Source organism: Pan troglodytes, chromosome 20 (genome assembly GCF_028858775.2).
Source record: "Pan troglodytes isolate AG18354 chromosome 20, NHGRI_mPanTro3-v2.0_pri, whole genome shotgun sequence".
Taxonomy (NCBI): domain Eukaryota; kingdom Metazoa; phylum Chordata; class Mammalia; order Primates; family Hominidae; genus Pan; species Pan troglodytes.
The window spans coordinates 58,050,070-58,070,069 of NC_072418.2; the positions used below are offsets into that span (position 1 = coordinate 58,050,070).

Genomic DNA, 20,000 nt, shown 5'->3' on the forward strand with positions numbered 1-20,000 from the left:
GAGAACAGGAAGCCAGAAAGGCTCCCCAGGACAGGAGGCATCCACACAAGGCCCTCATGACCGCATACAGGGCTGGCAGCACCGCCCACAATGACCCAGAAGGCTCTGACTGATGAGTGAATATGCCCAAGCTGGTCTATCCACACAGGAGAGTGCTAATCAGCCAGGAAAAGGAGTGAAACTGATACATGCAACCACATGAATGAGCCACAAAAACATCATGCTAGAGAAAGAAACCAGACACAGATCACGTAGTACATGATTCCAATTATATGAAACGTCCAAAGACAAATCCACAGAGACAGAATAGTCTGGTGGTTGCCGGGGGCTGAGAAGAGAAAGGGGAAAATCGGGAGGGGCTGCTAATGAATACGGGGTATCTTTTTTATTTTTTCTGGAGAAAGGGTCTCGGCTGGGTGTGATGGCACATGCCTATAATCCCAGCAGTCTGAAAGGCCGAGGTGGGGCCAGGCGCGGTGGCTCACGCCTGTAATCCCAGCACTTTGGGAGGCCGAGGCAGGTGGATCATGAGGTCAGGAGTTCGAGACCAGCCTGGCCAACATGGTGAAACCCTATCTCTACTAAAAATAAAAAAATTAGCCGGGCGCAGTGGTAGGCGCCTGCAGTCCCAGCTACTCGGGAGGCTGAGGCAGGAGAATCGCTTGAACCTGGGAGGTGGAGGCTGCAGTAAGCCGACATTGTGCCACTGCACTCTAGACAGAGCGAGACTCCATCTCAAAAAAAAAAAAAAGGAAGAAAGGCCGAGGCGGCAGGATCACTTGAGCCCAGGAGTTTGAGACCAGTCTGGGCAACATAGCAAAACTCCATCTCTACAAATACAAAAAAATTAGCCAGGAATGGTGGTGTGCATCTCTAGTTCCAGCTGTTCACGAGGCAGAGGCAGGAGGATTGCTTGAGCCCAGGGGGGTCAAGGCTACAGTGAGGCAAGATCATGCCACTGCACTCCAGCCTGAGCAACAGAGCAAGACCCTGTCTCAAAAAAAAAAAAAAAGACACGGCCTCTACATCACCCCAGGCTTGAGTGCAGTGGTGCCATCACAGCTCACTGCAGCCCTGAACTCCTGGGCCCAAGAGATCCTCCTGTCTCAGACTCTTGAGTAGCTAGGACTACAGGTGTGCACCACCAATGCCAGCTAATTTTTCAATTTTTTGTAGAGACAACGTCTTGCTATGTTGCCCAGGCTAGTCTCAAACTCCTGGGCTCAAGCAATCCTCCAGCCTCACCTGCCAAAGTGCTGGGATTACAGGCAGGACTTGTTTTTTGGAGTGATAAAAAATAACCTAAATTCAACAAGATAATAAACAACGCTTTGAATACCCTAAAAGCGCTGAATCGTAAGCTTCGGTGGGTGAGTGGTATGCTGTGCAATTTACATCTCAGTAAAGCTGCTACAAAAGAGAGAAAAGAGAAAAGCATAAGCAGAGCTGAGTCTACCCAACGGGCAGCTGCAAGGGCTTGGCAGTGTGGCCCTGGGCCATGCCTCAGGGCCCTCACAGGGACAGGCCCCAGCCTGGGTGAGCCCAGAGCCATCTCTGCTCTGCAAGCCTGTGCGCCTCTGAGGCAGAAGTTGGCATTGGGAAGGACATGTTGCTCCCAGTGGCCTCGGATATCTGAGGCTCTTGACAAACAAACACCCGCTCTACACTAGGCCCTGTGCTGGGCACCAGGACAGAGACGGAGACCCAAACTGGAGAAACACATGGACATGGGGTCCCCCAGAGCTAAAGGGGAGGATGTGAGGGCCCTTGAAAGCAAGGCTGCTGGACGGACACTTAGAAGGACAGCAAGGGGTTCAATCAGGTAGGAGACAGGGAAAAAGCTGCCAGGCCCAGCAACAGCACAGGCCAGGGTGGGCAGGGACGGATGTGGGGCCAGCGCTTGGACAGGTGATGAGGAGGGCCCCTCCCTGCAAGGCATTATGTGCCAAGTTCCTGGGTCATGAAAAAAACCTTTCCAGCACTTTCGGAGGCCACAGTGGGAGAATCACTTGAGTCAAGTTTCTTTCCTTTTCTCAAAGGGCATGGATACACCTGGTTCTCAATGCTCTCTTTTCTCACCAATTTTTTTTGAGACAGGGTCTCACTGTGTCACCCAGGCTGGAGCGCAGTGGTGTGATCATGACTCACTATAGCCTTCACTCCCGGCTCAAGCAATCCTCCTACCTGAGCTTTCCAAGTAGCTGGGACTACAGGTGTGCAACACCACACTCAGCTAAGTTTTTACGTAGAGACGGGGTGTTACTATGTTGCCCAAGCTGGTCTCAAACTCATGGGCTCAAGTAATCCTCCCGCCTCGCCCTCCCAAAGTGCTGGAATTACAGGCGTGAGCCACTGCGTCCAGCCCCAATTCCTCTTTTAAAAGTGGGGAAGTGGGCATGGGGAAGGAACTCTAAGGGGAAGCTGCAGGGGTACCGGCAGCACTCACATTCTCATCCTTCGACGGGTGGATCTGCTCAATCAGCCGCTGGACGATCTTCTCCTCGTTGAGCCACTGAGGGCGAGAAGGTGAGGGATGCAACACTGTCCACCACGCCCAGCCCCCCACCCCCAGAGGAGCCGGCCCTGCTCACATTGACAACGTCCTGCCTCAGCTGAGGCCGCTCCACACAGGTGAGCAGGCGCAGCAGGAGGTCCATGATGGCCGAGGTGCCAATGTGCTGCAGCAGCAGGTCCACGAAGTCATCCTTCTTCCGAAGAAAGGACACGAGCTGGGGGCACACGGGCTGCGTCATGCACAGGGCCTGGCCCAGCCGCCACCCCTCAACCCATGGTGGCGCCAGGGTGGGGGCCAGGGCACCTGGTCTGTCTTGCGGTTGATGAGGATGCCCATGACCTTGCTGAAGAAGCTGGCCAGCAGTGGGTTGAGGCTGCCGGTGCTCTGCAGGAAGCCGTAGAGCCGGTTCAGAAGGGACTCATCAGCACCCAGGGCGTCATTGATCTGGGGCACGTCTGAGGTCAGAATCTCGCAGGCCACACTGGGGTACCTGGGAGGCAAGCACAGGCGGGTAGGGGCTCGGGTCGGAGGCGGGAGGCGGGGGGCGGCAAGGCTCCACCCTCTTCTCTGCACCAGGCACTGGGTTTCTGGGGCTGCAGAGACCCCTGTCCAGGAAGGGGAAAGGGCAGAGGACAGGGTGACGCAGAAACAAGGGCCCACACCAGGCCTCCTCCACCCTGCTAACACCCAACCATCCCATCCTAGGCTCCTCACCACCCCCAAGACAAGCCTGGTCCTGAAGCTCCTGCGCTTCCCAATCCCCCAGCAGCTAATACTCATCCCTTTTGCCTCTCAGCGGCTTCACTTGCAACCCCGTACGCTGCCCCAGCTCCGGCTGACTCCTGGAACCTTGCTCAACTTCCAACCTCACCTCCTGCCTCCCTCCTCCAAACTTTCACACGGTGCCTGACAGCTCCAAGACAAGAGCTGCCCCACCAGCGTGCCACTCAAGGCCCTGAGGGGCCACAATCTGCTCCAGGACTGTGGGGAGGTACCCCTTGGGAGGCTGAGGCAGGCATATCACTTGAGGTCAGAAGTTCGAGACCAGCCCGGGCAACATGGCGAAACCCTGTCTCTACCAAAAATACAAAAATTAGCTGGGCGTGCTGGCTTATAGTCCCAGCTACTTAGGAGGGTGAGGCAGGAGAATCACTTGAACTTGGGAGGAGGAGGTTGCAGTGAGCTGATCGTGCCTCTGCACTCCAACCTGGTGATAAAGTGAGTCTCAAAAAAAAAAAGTGTCTTTTCAGCATCGCTTGGATTAAAAAATAAGTAACTTTAAAGTGTCAATAGCAGACAAGTGTTTCACAAACATACAAAAAAAGTTTAATAAAAAGTAAATAAAATAAAAGGCGGCGAATAAAGAGAAAAACCAGCCGGGCATGTCGTCACATGCCTGTGGTCCCAGCTACTCGGGCAACTGAGGCGGGAGGATCACCTGGGCCCGTGAATTTGTGGCTGCCGTGACCCGTGACTGTGCCACTGCCCTCCAGAGCACAGGCTTGGTCTGCACCCGGTGACTGTGCCACTGCCCTCCAGAGCACAGGCTTGGTCTGCACCCGGTGACTGTGCCACTGCCCTCCAGAGCACAGGCTTGGTCTGCACCCGGTGACTGTGCCACTGCCCTCCAGAGCACAGGCTTGGTCTGCACCCGGTGACTGTGCCACTGCCCTCCAGAGCACAGGCTTGGTCTGCACCCGGTGACTGTGCCACTGCCCTCCAGAGCACAGGCTTGGTCTGCACCCGGTGAGCTGTGAGGCCTTGTGCAGGAGCCTGGCTGCTCCCGGCCTCGTCTTCCTCATCCCCAAACTGGAGTTTACTGACACTGACGCATTTCAGGGTAGCTGTGAGGCTTGCGTAGTGAAGGTATGTGTGATGCTGATAGGGACGGGCTGGCCAGGAGCTGGGGAACTCACTTGTAGCGCAGCCGCTCCTCACCGCTATCTGGCGGCTCCTGGGTGACCCAGGCCACCATTGCTTGCAGGTGGGGTGGCTGCAGCAGGAAGTCCAGCAGCTTGCGGTTGACGACCTTGCACTCCTGCAGCACGTCTTCCTCGTCCAGCAGCTCGGGCAGGCTCAGGTCCTCCCGCTCCAGCAGCGTGTCCAGGTGCGAGCTTGTGTGCAGGTCAAACTTCCAAAACATGGCGCCCTGCAGGCACAGACACAACCAGCGCCGCGTCAGATGCCCCAGGGAGTCCCCACTGGACGAGGCACTGACCACAGGGGCTGAGTGCCCACCTTGGGCACAGCCTCTCCCCAAGTCCCAGGCCTCTGCCTCATGCTGAGCCTGGCCCCGCCCCGGGACTGCCCGCAGGCTCACTGCCTCCATCACTCAGGCTTAAGTCTCCCAGTGAGCACCAGGCTCCTGCAGTTGCCCTCGAGCCCGCCCCTCTTCCCCCATCTCCAGCCTCCCGGCCGCCTCGCCTGAGGTCCAGGGGGTCATTTCACACCTGAGGCCTCAGGCCTGGCGAAGTCCCCAGGTGTGGACCATGTGCAGGGCCTGCAAGAAGAGGCTGGACCCTGTGCACTGAGGGGCCTCGGGCCCTGTCTCCCCATGAGGGTCTGGGTCCACTATCCCTACTTTTGGGAGAGACACTGCAGAGGCAGGGCCTTAACCTCTGGCTTCAAATTTGCTTCAACCTGTATTTGCTCAACAAACTCAAATGCCCGATGACTTCCAGCACACGGCTGCTGCTTGGCCCAGCAAATCACCCAAGGCTACGTGGGAGGCATGGGGCGGCGGCAGGGGGAAGAGAGGAAGTCTGTGCATCTCCAGGCTGTGGCCGTTGCCTGGACACCACTCACACACAAACACACCCCAACCATCCTCTCACCCAGCACCTGGGCTGGAACAAGGAAGAGGAAAAGTTGGAAGGGAGGGGCTCCCAGAATAGTCACTGGCCAGGACCTGAAGGAACCCAGGGTGGGATAGACAGATTCTGTGGGGGAAGAACAAAGCTGGCAACACCCGGCCCTGACCCTGTCCCCATCTGGAGCTGGCTCCCGCCCTCTGGAGGACAGTGCCTGGTTCCTCAGCCTGGTTCCAGCCCCTAAACACTCGTGCACGTGCACGGGAACTCACTGGCAATAAGGAAACACACACAGAGTATTAACAAGATGCCAGGCAACTCCATTCTGAGCCCCTGCCCTGTACTACATCACTGCTCCGCAGAGCCCTAGAAAGCCTCCACACAGACCTTCCACTACAGACCTGACCTGTGACCTGTGCTCTGGGCACTTGATGACAATGCTCCTGGCTCTGCACGTGTGCTGTGCACATGATGTCCAAGCTCACCAGCAGCCCCCAAGAAAGCTGTCATCACTCCGCCACACAGGACAAGGGGCAACCAAAGCCCGGTAAGTCAGGCGGCATCCTGGAATCTCGAAGGCCATCTGGTCCCAGCAGACAGCCTTCAGGGAGCTCTCACCAGTTAAGACACTGACCAGAGCTCACGCTCATTACCTGCCTCCTGACAACCGTATCACCAGCTAAGGCAGAGGCCACTGCTACCCCCAAGTCACTACAGAGGATGCTGAGAACAGAGCAGAGCCGGCACAAGAGACCAAGGGTGCCTCTCCCGCAGGCCCTCACCACCATCACTCCCAGGCACAGATGCTAGTCCCTCTCCTCCAACGCCCTTGTGCAGCTTCTTCCAGTTCAGTCATTCCCTCTGCACAGGCCTCCACCATCTCCTCGAGCCCTGCTGACCTGTCACCTCAGTGCCCACCAGCCCCCAGGCCTGACTCAGCCCCAGACCCCAGGGAAGAGACAGGGAGACGTGGAGCACCAGGCCCAGGGAAGAGACTTCATCGGAGCTTAGGAGAGCAGCCTGGGCTGACAACACGCAGGACAGAGTCCCACACATGGCCTCAGGCAGGTCGAACGCCTCTTGGGCCTCCTTTCCTCTCCTTCCTGCCTAGCTTGAAGCCAGGCCAGCCTGGGGCCAGGATCTCCTCGCTCATCCACCCTGACCACCCTAAGGCTGGGCTCAGCGCGGAAGGTTGCAGTCCAGACCTTGCTCCCAGTCTGCCTGTCTGCCTCGGTGACTCTAGATTGGCAACAATCTTGATATAACACTATATGGGTCCCTACACCTGGCCAATGACAATTGAGGGTGGAGCGGAGGGAAGAGTTCCGTGACCAACGACAGTCATGGCGGCAGCGGGAGGACTAGGGGAGATAGCAGCAGCCTCCAGGCATTTGAACCCCTGCTCCTCTGGGGGGCCTGCCAGGTCCCAGTCCACAGCCCCTAGTGACTCACCACTTACCCCTCACCAGTCCACTTTTCCCAATAATCCTTTGTTTTTGAGGAGTCTCACTCTGTTGCCCAGGCTGGAATGCAGTGGCACAATCTAGGTTCACCTCAACCTTCACCTCCCGGGTTCAGGCGATTCTTCCGCCTCAACCTCCCTAGTAGCTGGTACTACAAGCATCTGCCACCACACCCGGCTAATTTTTCTATTTTGGTAGAGATGGGATTTCACCACGTTAGCCAGGCTGGCCTTGAACTCCTAACCTCAGGTGATCCGCCCACCTGGGCCTCTCAAAGTGTTGGGATTACAGGCATGAGCCACCATGCCCAGACTCCCAATATTCCTTCTAAGGTCGGGTGTGGTGGCTCACGCCTATAATCCCAGCACTTTGGGAGGCCCAGGCAGGCAGATCACCCGGGGTCAGGAGTTTGACACTAGTCTGGCCAACATGGTGAAACCCCGTGTCTACTAAAAATACAAAAATTAGCCGGGCATGGTGGTGTGTGCCTACAGTCCCAGCTACTCAGGAGGCTGAGGCAGAAGAACTGCCTGAACCCGGGAGCGGAGGTTGCAGTGAGTCGAGATTGCGCCCCTGCACTCCAGCCTGGGTGACAGAGCAACACTCTGTCTCGGAAAAAAAAAAATCCTTTTAAAGCACAAACATGAGTACCTGCACCTGCTCGGTGATGTGCACTCCACCAAGCCTGCATCCAGGCTCTCGTGCCCCTGCCCAGCCAGCTCACTGACTGACCTCCGCGCCCACGGTGACCCCAGTGCCCTGGGGAGGCCGTGTCCCATGCCACCTCGCCAGTGCTCCTGGGGCTGCCACTTCAGGTGTCTCCTGCACAGCCCGTGGCTGCCTGAGGCACAGTGCTGGATGGATATCCAGGAGGCCCTGCGGGTCTGGGTGGATGGGGGCATTCCAGGCAATGATGTCGATGGTATCAGCCACTGCGCTCCAGTACCTGCACTGTGCTGACTGCTCTGAAAAGGACTTCACAGCCATCACCTCCACCAACTCTCACAACCACCCTCCAGGGAATGGCCTTATTTAACAGGAGAGGAAACTGAGGCACACCAAAGTAAATGCCCATGCCCCGATCCAGGGGTTGGCGGGCAGTGAAGCTGGCACTCTCAGCTTTCAGAAGTTGTATTTTCAGGGTGCAGAGCCCTTGTCCCAGCACAGGGCCTGTGTAGTGGACACTTAAGGGATGAATGAGCAAGTTCCCGCCGAGCTGGCTCCAGCACTCGCTCTGCCTGAGGGACTAGCCCTGGCCACAGTGACCCCAACTCTCACCTCAGGGAGGAGCCTGCCATTTCCAGGCCCACCCTGAAGGGACCTGTCTGGATGGTAAACTCCCTGTCCACCTTGTCCCCAGCTGCTAGTGCTTACTCAATAGACATCCCTGGATTCAGGATGGAGGGCTGTGGTCCTCAGGACCCTCCCAGCCCAGCTGTGACAGCACAGTTCGGCCAGAGGCCTGAGTTCTCCTCCAACCCAGCACCACCAGAAATCTAGGGACTTATCAGGCCTCCCACCCCGACCCAGGCACCGCTGACCTCCCCAAACATAACCATCCCACCCCTTCTGCCTGCATGACCACCACTTGACGGTAGGCCCCCCACACTCGACCACAGGCGACCCCCGCTCGTTCCCTCTCCCCACAGCCATGCAGAGCTTGCTGAAGGGAAAATCAGAACCGCCCTCTCATCGGGTCAGCGCCTGGGACCCTCAATGGCCTCCCACTCCCTACTTGCCCTGGCCAAGCTGGCCTTCTGTTTTCAGAACACACTAAGCTTGGGTCTACCCCAGCGACTTTGTCCTAATAACTCACTTTCTCATCCTCGGATCTCTTACCAAGCATTCACCTCACAGAAGGGCCCTGGCCTGCCTGGCTCAAGCAGCCCCCAGCCCCGCCTTTGTCCACCACTGTCTCCCGGTCTCCCTGAGCTGTGCGTTCTGACCTGCCGCCTGGAAGCATCTCTGTGACACAGCAATGAAACACTGGAGGTACACACTCGTGGCCCTACAATGCTTCCTCTAGAACCTTCCCCCTAGGTTACCATGGGCACCTGAGGGCGGCACCTAGCATGGAACCTGGCCCTGGCAATAAACGCTCACAAGTATTAGCTGAAAAGCAAACCTCATTTTCACAAGGCCCCAGCTCCTCCCAGGCAGGAGGCTGCCGTACCTGTCAGGGCGTTGACGAAGTGAAATCACTCCCACCCCGGCCCCTCCCAGCCACTCCTACGGGGTCCCTAAATCAGGAGGTGGGGGAAAGTGCAAGATCGCCCTGGGCAGGCAATGGGTGTGTATTTTCCCCTGTGTCAAGAGTGATGAAGGCACCACCACCTCACAAGGAAATACAACTGTTTCCCTTCCTTGCTCCGGGAACCTCTGTGTGCACAGTGGTAACTCCCCACCTCCCCACTTCTGCCCAGATGCTAGACCTCCTCAAGGGACCATCCCCTACTTCCCAGCCCGCTTGACAAGGAATGCGACAGGCCGACCACCAAGTGTCCATGTCACAGATGAGAAAACTCAGGCTCAGCAAAGGTGACTCACCAGCGTGCTGACGGCAGCGGGAGGGGGTATGGATTTCCTGATCTGGGTGTACCTGGGACCAGAATAATCTCAAGGGGCAACCGCCAAATTTATCATGACTCTGCCAATTTCCGGCCTAAGGCTGTGGCAAGCACACACACACAGCCTCTTTCTCTGTGGGAGACCAGGCAGGCCGATAGGCTGCCCATGCCATGCCAGCAAAGCCAGTCCCAAGGAACCACACACTGCAGGCCTCCACCTATGTGAAGCATCCAGAACAGGCAAATCCATAGAGACAGAAAAGAGCTTACAGGCTTCCAGGAGCTGGCGGGGATTGGGAGAAGTTCCTGAAAGGAAAGGGTGATTAAAAAAATGTTCCAAAATCAATTGTGGTGATGTTTCCACAACGTTGTGAATACCCTAAGAACCACTGAATTGTACACTTTATTTATTATTATTTTTCTTGAGACAGAGTCTCTCTCTGTCACCCAGGCTGGAGTGCAGTGGCGCGATCTCGGCTCACTGCAACCTCCAGCTCCCGGGTTCAAGCATATCTCCTGCCTCAGCCTCCCGAGTAGTGGGGACTACAGGTGCGCACCGCCATGCTTGGCTAATTTTTTTTTTTTTTTTTTTTTTTTGAGACAGAGTTTCGCTCTGTCACCCAGGCTGGAGTGCAGCGGCGCGATCTCGGCTCACTGCAACCTCCAGCTCCCGGGTTCAAGCATATCTCCTGCCTCAGCCTCCCGAGTAGTGGGGACTACAGGTGCGCACCACCATGCTTGGCTAATTTTTTTTTTTTTTTTTTTTTTGAGACAGAGTTTCGCTCTGTCACCCAGGCTGGAGTGCAGCGGCGCGATCTCGGCTCACTGCAATCTCCGCCTCCCGGGTTTAAGCAATTCTCCCACCTCAGCCTGAGTACCTGGGATTACAGGAGTGCGCCACCACACCCGGCTAATTTTTGTGTGTGTTTTCTTAGTAAAGACGGGGTTTCACCATATTGGCCAGGCTGGTCTCGAACTACTGACCTTGTAATCTGCCTGCCTTGGCCTCCCAAAGCACTGGGATTACAGGCATGAGCCACCACGCCCGGCCTAATTTTTGCATTTTTTTAGTACAGACGGGGTTTCACCACGTTGGCCAGGCTGGTCTTGAATGCCTGACCTCAAGTGATCTGCCTGCCTCGGCCTCCCAAAGTGCTGGGCTTACAGGCGTGAGCCACTGCGCCTGGCTGTACACTCTAAATGGATGAACTGTACGGAATATCTCAATAAAAACTGTTGGGGGAAAAAAAAAAACCTGCCTCAGGCCATCGGCCATGGCAGGGACAGAGCCAGGGCCAGGCTCAGGCCTTGCACTATGTCCCAGCGTCCGCAGAGCTGATGAGATGCCGGCCAGCCTGGCAGAGCTGAAGCTGCCAAGGCTCAGCCCTGGGGACTCACCCAGGTTACCCCTTCCCCATCTCTCACCACCAACAGCTCTAAGCTAAGTGAGCCCCTCCACAGTGGGGACGGGATAGGAGCAGCACCAAGGCAGCATCTGTAGAAAATCCATGGACCCGCACTTGCAGACACTTGTCTCGGCTCCACATCAAGACCAAGGGAAGAATTCTTATTATTCCGACAGAGTCTCATGTGGAAAAGGGGCCCAGAGGGGTGGAGCCACATGGCTAGCAAGAGGCTTCCAGTGTGCCCTGGTCTCTAAACAACAGGCAGAAATTCTCACACTGAGGCCCACCGTTCACTTCTAAGATACCTGATTAAAGGGCACAGGCATGGCCCTCGGCCCCCAAACCCCCTACCCCTGGTACAGACTAACCATCTGCTTCGGGAAAAAGGTCAGGCTTCCCCTCCAAACCGAGCTCCCCAGACAACTGGGGCAGGGGCAGCCAGAACGAGACGGGAGGGTGCTTGCTGGTGCATGGCATCCAAGAACTCCTGCCCTGAGAACCCAGGCAGCCCCCTGAACTCTCCATCTCAAGTGGCTCCTCTGAAAATCAGAGTAGACTGAAAGGCTCAAATGCAATTGAGTGGTCGACACTCTACAAACCTCAATTATCAGGCTCTAAACAGAATGAAGATGCAAATATGGAAGAACAGAAAAAAAGAGAAAAAAACTTTCCCCCACCACAACCTCTGAATGCACTATGGCCTGAAGCCCTCTCAGTCCCCTCTCCCAACCTCATGAAGCCTGCTAGAATCCCTGGGAATGGAGCAGGAGAGTGGGTTTCACTCTCACTCTCTTGGTGAACCTGGGCAGGCACTTGATTTCTCTGAGTCTCATTTCCTCATCCGTGAAAAGGAGACACAGCCCACCAGGGCGGGCTGCTGTGAAAAGGCATTGAGCTAAAGCAGGTGGCCCTGACACAGCAGGAGCTCAGCAGGTGCAAGTCTCTTCCGGTCCAACCCTGAGGCTTTCTGGCAGGACAGGTAGGGGACCGGTCACTACCCCAAAGGTGATGGTGCTAAACACAGAGGAGCAGGAGAAAGACTCTACCCATTTGCCTAAGTGACTCAAGTACTTTTCCTCAGACCATTCGGATACTACGGCAGGCGCCATGCACCCCGCCACCCCCATTCTTTGCAACTTTTAGCAACTTCAAGAAAGCGGAAGTGACTACCACTAGTTTTTAGCTACCGTTTGAAAACCATGAGTCTGGCTGCAAACGGAAGAAGGGGAAATTGTAAATGAGAAAGGAAGCCATTAAAAACGAAAACTACCTCTGCCGCTGTCCCTCCACCAGCTCTGCACTATTGCCTCTGGTTTCTGACTTAGCTGTGGTGTTTTAGGGCCTTCAACACCAGCCACCCCTCAAGGGCCTGCCAGCCCCTTCCTTCCCCTGCTTGGACAGGCACTAACTGCGGCTCCCACAGAGCCATCCCCACTGCTGCAGGTATCCGTCCAAGCACAGCTCTGCCGCCAGGGAACCGGTGGGCCCATGCTTCATCTGTCACCCCTTCCCAACCTGCGCTGACCCACGAGCACCCAGAAATGGAGGTCATGGGCACAGATGCCTCAGGGGGCCTCCAGAAACAGCTGCCTGAGCTGTCCCAATGCTCAGCAGAAGCTCCAACGCCTGGCCCCCTGGCCGGTACCCTAGGAAGGGAAAGAGCCTGCTACCAGCAGCAGGCTGGCCAGCACCCAGCTCCTTAAAGGACCCAGAGTCCGGTGGACAGCAAGACCATCTCCCTCTAATGTCCCCCAAGCCTCTGTCAGCTCTCAGCCAAATCTGAAAGGGGGCTGGGAACACCCAATTCCAGGGATGCAGTGACAGTAATGGCAACCCCACCACCTCTGGGCAGGACCTACGGTGTGTGCCGGCTGCAGAATCCAGCATCACCCACCCAGCAAGGAGGAATCAGGGACACCAATTTGGTAGAAAGGGCCACTGGGGCCAGAGGAGAAGGGGGACCGGCCCAAGGCCCAACAAGATCATGAGCTAGGGCTTTCCTGTGGCTTGGGAAAGCCTTGGGGAGGGTCCCCACTTAAAGAGAACCCTCAGTGCCTCCCCTCTGGCCCCAGAAGCACACCCTCCCAAGGGAGCTAGCAGCCCTGGTCCAACCCCAGAGGATGGAATAACTAGGAAACAGAAGAGTCTAGAAACACTGGCCAAGGACTGGGACGGGGACTTGAACATCCACATTCAAATCGTCTCCTGAACTGGCCACAGGTTTAAAGGAAAAAAAGGAAAAGACCAATGAACAGATTTTGAAATAGCTCTTTGGAAAAACAGAATGGGGCAGAGTTAGTGTTACAGTGTGATCCAAAGTCAGAAAAGCTTGCATTCCCATTTGACCTCCCCAAACTGAAATCTCTGTGGCCTAGACCAAGGATCTCACCCCACCGAGCCCCAGTTTCCTTATCCGGGAAATACCTCACAGATGGGGTTACTGTAAGGCAGCACTCTCTGGAGAAGGACCCACAAAACCGGTGTGCAAAGGGAAAACCACGGTTTGGCATGGAAAGGCAGGTGAGCCCCATCAAGCCGGGTGCCGAGTGATTCCCACTCTGGCAAGGCCCTCACTCTCACCAAAGCTCTCAGGCCTCTCTCACCTCATCTCTTGCTACCTCCCGTGTGGGTGTCACACCTGACTGCCCTCAGCCGGGGCTGGGCTGCTCCCTCCTCCTTCCCTGAGCTCTTCGAGCCTGACTAGCTCCTCCTGGGTCCTTCAGGCCCCCACACAGACACCACTTCCTCCAGGGAGCCTCCCCCCCTGCATCTGTGTTAGAGGCCTGCTCCATGCCGCTTCCACAGCATCCCGCAGTCACCCTAGAACAGCATGTGAGCCTCGGCTCTGTGACAGGATGTACCTGTTCAGTCATCTGCCTCCCCCTGAAACATGCCGACTTCCCAGGATCTAGCATAAGGCCAGGCCCAACTAAAGCTACTTGTTGAATTAATGAAAACTAAAGCCAGAGAAAGGTGTTCTGTTAAGAGCACTGGGCCACACATCCCAGGAAGAAAAAAAAAAAAAAAATGGGCAGGGGGACCCGACAAGCAGGTTCTCCTCTAATGGAAAGAAACAGTAGATGAACCAACAAAAGCTAATGGCCACAAAGATGGTGGTAACTCGCAATACACAACTCACCAACACACAGCTCATGAGTCACGACAGAGCAAATAAGCCACAACGACACACCACACCCCAGCAGTGGAGCAAAGTTCTCCTCCTCTGCGCTGCTAACATTTGGGCTGGACGGTTCTTTTTGGTGTTGGGGCTGCCCATGCACTGGAGGACACTCAGCAACATCCCTAGCCTCCACCTCCACTCACCAGATACTGGCAGCATTCCCCGCAGTTGTAACCACCAACAACATCTCCAGATATCGCCAATCGTCCCCCAGGGGATACAATCGCCCCCAGTTGAGAGCCACTGCAATAGACATTCCCAAATCAAATAATAATGGAAAGAACGGCCAGGTGTGGTGGTCCATGCCTATAATCCCAGCTCTCTGGGAGGCTAGGTAGGAGGACTGCTTGAACCCACGAGTTTGAAATCAGCCTGGGCACCACAGCAGGGCACCAGAGCAAGACCCAGTCTTTACAAAAAATACAAACATTAGCCAAGCGTGGTACAAAAACACAAAAATTGAGCAAGCATTGCAGGACGTGCCTGTAGTCCTAGCTACTTAGAAGGCTAAGGTGGGAAGATCACTTAAGTCCAGGAGTTCAAGGCTGGGCAAACGAGCAAAACCCAGTCTCAAAATCATCATCATCAAAACAGCTACTGATTGCAGAGTGTCATGTGCCTTGCATTCTGCCACAGGCTTCTACAAACCCTGCACTTAATCCCTAGAACCACCCTCTGAGGAGAGCAGTCTGCTATCCCCACTTACAGACGAGGAACAACTTGTCCAAGGTCTCGCTTGGCAGAAGCCGGACTCGGCCTAGGTCTGTCTGGCAAAAGGTCCTCTAACAATTAGCTGGACTGCCTTCTCATGATCCCAATCCCAGAACTAGAGTTTAAAAAAAAAGCATAACATTTTCAACAGCACAAGCAGCTCCAACAGCCATCCCACCACTGGTAAGCACACGTGGCCGGGCGCCGTGTCTCCATGTGTGTTGTGCATGTATGTAAACCAAGTCCTCATCCTGTGTCATCCAGGCAATCTCGAGTCCTTGCTGCATTTGCAGCGCACGCTAACAGACCCTCGCCCTTGGGCTGGATGAAATCCCACTGCAGTTTCTCTACAACTGTGAACCCAGTACCGCACCTGACAGTCTACGCAGCTTCCTTTCCTGAAACATCTTGCCTTTCAGGCGGGTATCTATGGTCACGTCTGTGTGTACTAAGAGCGAGCAAGAAAGACCCCAACCAGAGGTCCCATTCGAGGCCTGGACAAGCACGCCGGGCCGAACTACTCTGCCCCTCACCCTGCCAATACATCTGCACTCAGGACTCCGACCTTCCTTCCTTGACATATCTGCACGTGCTGCTCCTTCCCCCCCGGAAGGCCCTTCTTCCCACTCTCCATCTGTCACCTCCTACTCATCCTTCCTAGACAGAAAAAGCCATCCGTCCAGTCAGTCTCACCAGTGCCTCCCGCTCTGTGGCCCCCTGCAGCTCCCTAAGTTACCTCGATCACAACACGCAGGAATTGTGACCCCCTTGTACCCCCTCCAGGGACCGGCCCCACCTCCAGGGCAGGGCCTAGGGCTGATGCCCCCTCCTCGGTGCCCAGCGCCAGGCTCCCTGCCTGCCCTCAGCAGGCTTCATCTCACTGAAGCAGGCCCGAGTGGTGGCTGCTCCAGAGAAGCCCCGCTCCCAGGTCCCTCGCACAAGAAGCCGGAGGCGGGAGAGGGTCGGTCAAGGTGAAAACAAGCCCCGCTCCTCCAGTCCTGAGCTCCGGGGATCTAAGGAGGCTGCGCCACGGAAGAGGTGGCGGGGCAGAGATCGGGGCGAGAGGGAAGGGCGTAAGCGGGCAAAGTCCAGGGTAACCAGGGGGAAAGACTCCTGGGGGGCCGGGGAACCGGCCAGAGAGGCAAGAGAGCGGAGCTGAGGCTCAGGGACTGGTGAGCGCAGCTGCAGAGAGCGAGTGGGAAAAGGCCGAGGGCAAGAGACTGAGACTAGGGTGGCGGCGGAGCTGAGGGGAAGAGATTAAGAGACTGGGGAGGGTCGAGGGGGAAGAAACGGGGTGCCGTGGAGAGAGAACCCGAAGGAAGGAGGGAAAGGATCCGAAGCAGAAAAGACCCGCGGGGGTCCCGAGAGGAAAAAGCCTGAGGGGACGCGGAGAGGGGAAGACGTGGGCGCCTGGCCCTGGAGAGGGTCGGGCGACGCGGGCCGCTCACCTGCGAGGGGGGGCGGCGGCTCCTCGCACTCGGGGCTCATCGGGGCGCCCCCCCCGCCCCGCCGCCGGCGGCTCAGGCCCCTGCTGCGGGGCCCGGTAAGTGGGGGCGGGGGCGACGTCGGGGACTCGCGCAGGCGCCGGGGCTCGCGGGGTCCGCGCAGGCGCCCGCGGGTCGTGGGGTCCTCGCGCGCCGGGTCCTGCAGAGTTGAGGGGGTCAGCGCCGGGTGGAGTTGCCGACGGGCGGGGGGCGTCACTAGTCCGCGTAGGCACCTCCGGGGTCCGCAGGCGAGGTGGGCGTGCGGGCCGAGGCGGGTTGGCGAGCCGGGTCGCGAGGCCCGCGCAGGCGCCTCAGCCGGGAAGACGGGGGAAGTTGCCCCGGTTTCCACAGTCCAACCGAGCGCCCCACGGGAGGGCAAGGCGACCTCCTCCGCGGTCCAAACGGGCCGCAGAGCCGAGCAGCGACCGACGGAAGCCGAGGCCTACTTCCTTAACCACCCCTTCCCCAAAGCCGCTCAATCTCCGGGCTCTGCGGCCGGCCTCAGGGCCTCCGACGCCCGGCTCCCTCCGCCACTATCCCACAATCCCCCTAGCGCAGGACGACGCAGGAGGCCCCGCCCTCCCGCGGCTGTGTTGGTGCGCAGGTGCGGGAGACGGGGTGCACGCCTGGGCGGTGCAGTGCGCGTGCGCCCGGGCGCTCCCGACACCGCCCACTCTTGAACCCCGCCGCCGTAGACGCGCTTGCGCCCGTTGGTGCCAACGGTCTGCCCCGGAATAAACCCAGACAGCTCAGTGAGCCGCAGCTGCGCACCGGCTCCGTTCCAAGGCCCCGTGAATATTCCGCTCCAGGATTTCCCTTCCCACTCGCTCCGTTTGGAAATCCGTTCGCTGTTCTGTCACCTCTAATCATAGTCGAGCTTTGGCTCCAGGGTCGGGCTCTTGTGAAATCCAGACCTGGTTTTCGCTCCAGCCAAAGCCAGGCACCTTCGTTCCGCCCGGCTCTCGCGCTTAGCCGCCTCCGAGCCTCAGGGGCCCTCAGTCGTTTCCGTCTGCTGGCGATAGTCCCGGCCGGGTCGCTAGTGTTGCCAGTTCCGCCCAAAGCAGCTTCTAATAGCATCAACTGAAAGAGACCTCCTAGACCTTGTGTCTAGATTGATGAAGGTCCCTCTGGCTTTGAGCCTCGGTTTCCCCAACTTTAATAGCCCCCCTCTCTACCCATGTTAGAGGCCTACTGTAAAAATCGTGTGGGCGCGAGGAACTTTTTTGTTTTTGTTTTTGTTTTAAGACTGCGAATTGGCCGGGCGCGGTGGCTTACGCTTGTAATCACAACACTTTAGGAGGTCCGAGGCCGGAGGATGGCATGAGACCAGGAGTTGGAGACCAGCCTGGGCAACCTAGGGAGACCCCCGTCTCTACAAAAGAAAATTTAAAAAATTAGTTGGGCCTGGTGGCCCGCGCCTGTGGTCTCAGCTATTCGGGAGGCTAAGGCAGGAGAATCGCTTGAGCCGAGGCTGCAGTGAGCCGGATTGCACCACTGCACTCCAGCCTAGGAGACAGAGCGAGAACCTGTCTCAAAAACAAAGGGCCCGGCGTGGTGGCTCATGCCTGCCTGTACTTGAGCTCAGGAGTTCAAGACCCCACGCCTATAATCCCAGCACTTTGGGAGGCCGAGGTGGGCGGATTGCCTGAGCTCAGGAGTTTGAGACCAGCCTGGGCAACACAGTGAAACCACGTGTCTACTAAAATACAAAAAATAGCCGGACGTGGCGGTGTGCGCCTGTAATCCCAGCTACTCGGGAGGCTGAGGCAGGAGAATTACTTGAACTCGGGAGGTGGATGTTGCAGTGGGCCCAGATCAGGCCACTGCACTCCAGCCTGGGTGACAGAGCGAGACTCCGTCTCGAGAAAAAAAAAAAAAAAAAAAAAAAAAGAGCAAATTCACCCCTCCTTTGCCCTCTTTGTTCTATTGAGACCCTCAATGGATTGGATAATGCCAGCTCACATTGGGGAGGGAAGATCTTTATTCAGTCTACCGATTCAAATGCTAGTCTCTTCCAGAAATACCCTCATAGACACACCCATAATATTTTACCAGCTATCTGGACATCCCTTAGCCCAGTCAACACCTGAAATGAACCATCACAGAGAGGCATTTCCTTTTCTCTTTTTTCTATAGGGATGTTTTGTCTTTTACCCAGCATTTGGCTTCCTTGTTTTCTCCACAATATGATGGCATCATTGCCACACTGTTTTAACACAGAGGTCAGGAACTGAGGGATAAGGATGTGGCTATAGTCCCTACCCTTCAAATGGAAGCTGGGAAGCTGTGGGGGCTTTAATGACTGAAGTCTGGATTTCCACCCAGCAGAACTCACAGATATACATTGTGTTTGCATTAGAATTGAAACTTTTTTTTAAGAGACAGGGTCTGGCTCTGTCGACCAGGCTGGAGTGCATGGCACGATCACAGATCACTGCAGCCTCAAACTCCTGGGCTCAAGCAATCCTCTCGCCTCAGCCTCCCGAGTAGCTGGGACTACAACTGCAACTTTTTTCTTGAGACAGGATCTCAGATCCTGCAGCTACCTCTCAATTTATCCTGGATTTAGGAAGAGGGGTGATAAAAACCAATCCAAATAGACTCAAAAATCCCAGATGCACCAGAACAATCCACACAAAAGGAATGAGTCTGACATCAAATTGTCCTAGGAAACCAGGATACAAGAAAGAGGAGGATTGGCCGGGCACAGTGGCTCACACCTGTAATCCCAGCACTTTGGGAGGCCAAGGAGGGTGGATCACCCTGTCAAGAGTTCAAGACCAGCCTGGCCAAGATGGTGAAACCTGGTCTCTACTACAAATACAAAAATTAGCCGGGCGCGGTGGCAGGCGCCTGTAATCCCAGCTACTTGGGAGGCTGAGGCAGGAGAATCTCTTGAACTCGGAGGGTGGAGGCTGCAGTGAGCCAAGATCGGGCCACTGCACTCCAGCCTGGGGGACAGAGTGAGACTCCCGTCTCAAAAGAAAAAAAAAAAAGAAAGAAAAAGAAAGAGGAGGATGGCTCTGGAATTAGCCCAGGTGTGAATCCTGGCTGTGAACTCGGTCAGGGGTCAGCCTCCTCTGAGCTCAGCCTCCTCTCTGGAAAAACAACAGCAGTCAAAGCTCTTGTCTACAAATGACAAAATTTCTTGTAGCTAAACAGAAAAGGAATTTATTAAAGGAATTGAGGCAGCCTCCGACACCCCCACCTCCCGCCCCAATCCCACGTCTCTGAGAAAGCTACAGAATCCGCTTGGCGCTTTGCAGTCAGGAATGAAGCCCACACCCAGCCACAGGCCTGCTCCTGAGACACACTGCAGCCTCCATCAACGGCACCTGGCTCAGACACTCCCGCCAGAATCTCTGCCAGCCCTGTCCAGAAGCCAGGTGTGGCTGCTCCTGCACTAGCCAGAAGGGAACCTGGGCAGGGGCCCCTCCACCGCCAGCTCTTGGCCCGACGACCGGCGGGCTCTGATTGGTAGAGGAGCTAGACCACCAGCGGGTTCTGATTGGTGTACAAAACAGATTCCCAGAGAGAGTTCTGATTTGTGGAGCTAATGTCACATGACTACCCCACAGCAAAGGATGCTGGGAAGGGAAATGGCGGCTACCCTAGGGAAAATTTAGATGTGTAACCTGGGAAATTCCTCGAACCTAGAATTCAGGTTTGCCAGGTGGCCGAAAAAAGGACAGATGTCCCACACACTGTTGCTCAGGAAAGACAGGGAAGAGTAAATGACACAATGGCTCTGTAGATGATAAAGAGCAACACATTATTCTTCCAGTGGCTCCCCAAGTCCCTTAAACCCGTGCCCCTCCTCCCGTCCCCCATGCACCCTCCAAAGGAGATGACAAAGGCGGCAG

General features: G+C 56.3%; 1 protein-coding gene across 6 annotated transcripts in view; it reads right to left on the reverse strand.

The window, feature by feature from the left end:
* PPP6R1 (protein phosphatase 6 regulatory subunit 1) overlaps positions 1–16,242 on the reverse strand; it is a 29,336-nt gene extending 13,094 nt beyond the window's left edge. The window contains exons 1-6 of one of the 6 annotated variants that reach the window (XM_054673173.1): positions 15,390–16,105; positions 14,649–14,768; positions 4,432–4,664; positions 2,819–3,005; positions 2,592–2,729; positions 2,447–2,512 (exon numbers count right to left, since the gene is read on the reverse strand). In XM_054673173.1, the coding sequence (XP_054529148.1) occupies positions 2,447–2,512; positions 2,592–2,729; positions 2,819–3,005; positions 4,432–4,658 (618 nt within the window). In that variant the 5' untranslated portion in view covers positions 4,659–4,664; positions 14,649–14,768; positions 15,390–16,105. Of the gene's footprint in view, positions 1–2,446; positions 2,513–2,591; positions 2,730–2,818; positions 3,006–4,431; positions 4,665–13,364; positions 13,503–14,648; positions 14,769–15,389 lie in introns of those variants that run through there. The other 5 variants (XM_024351668.3, XM_063800850.1, XM_054673174.1 and 2 more) reach the window with 5 other exon arrangements.
* Between the last annotated feature and the right edge of the window lie 3,758 nt (positions 16,243–20,000).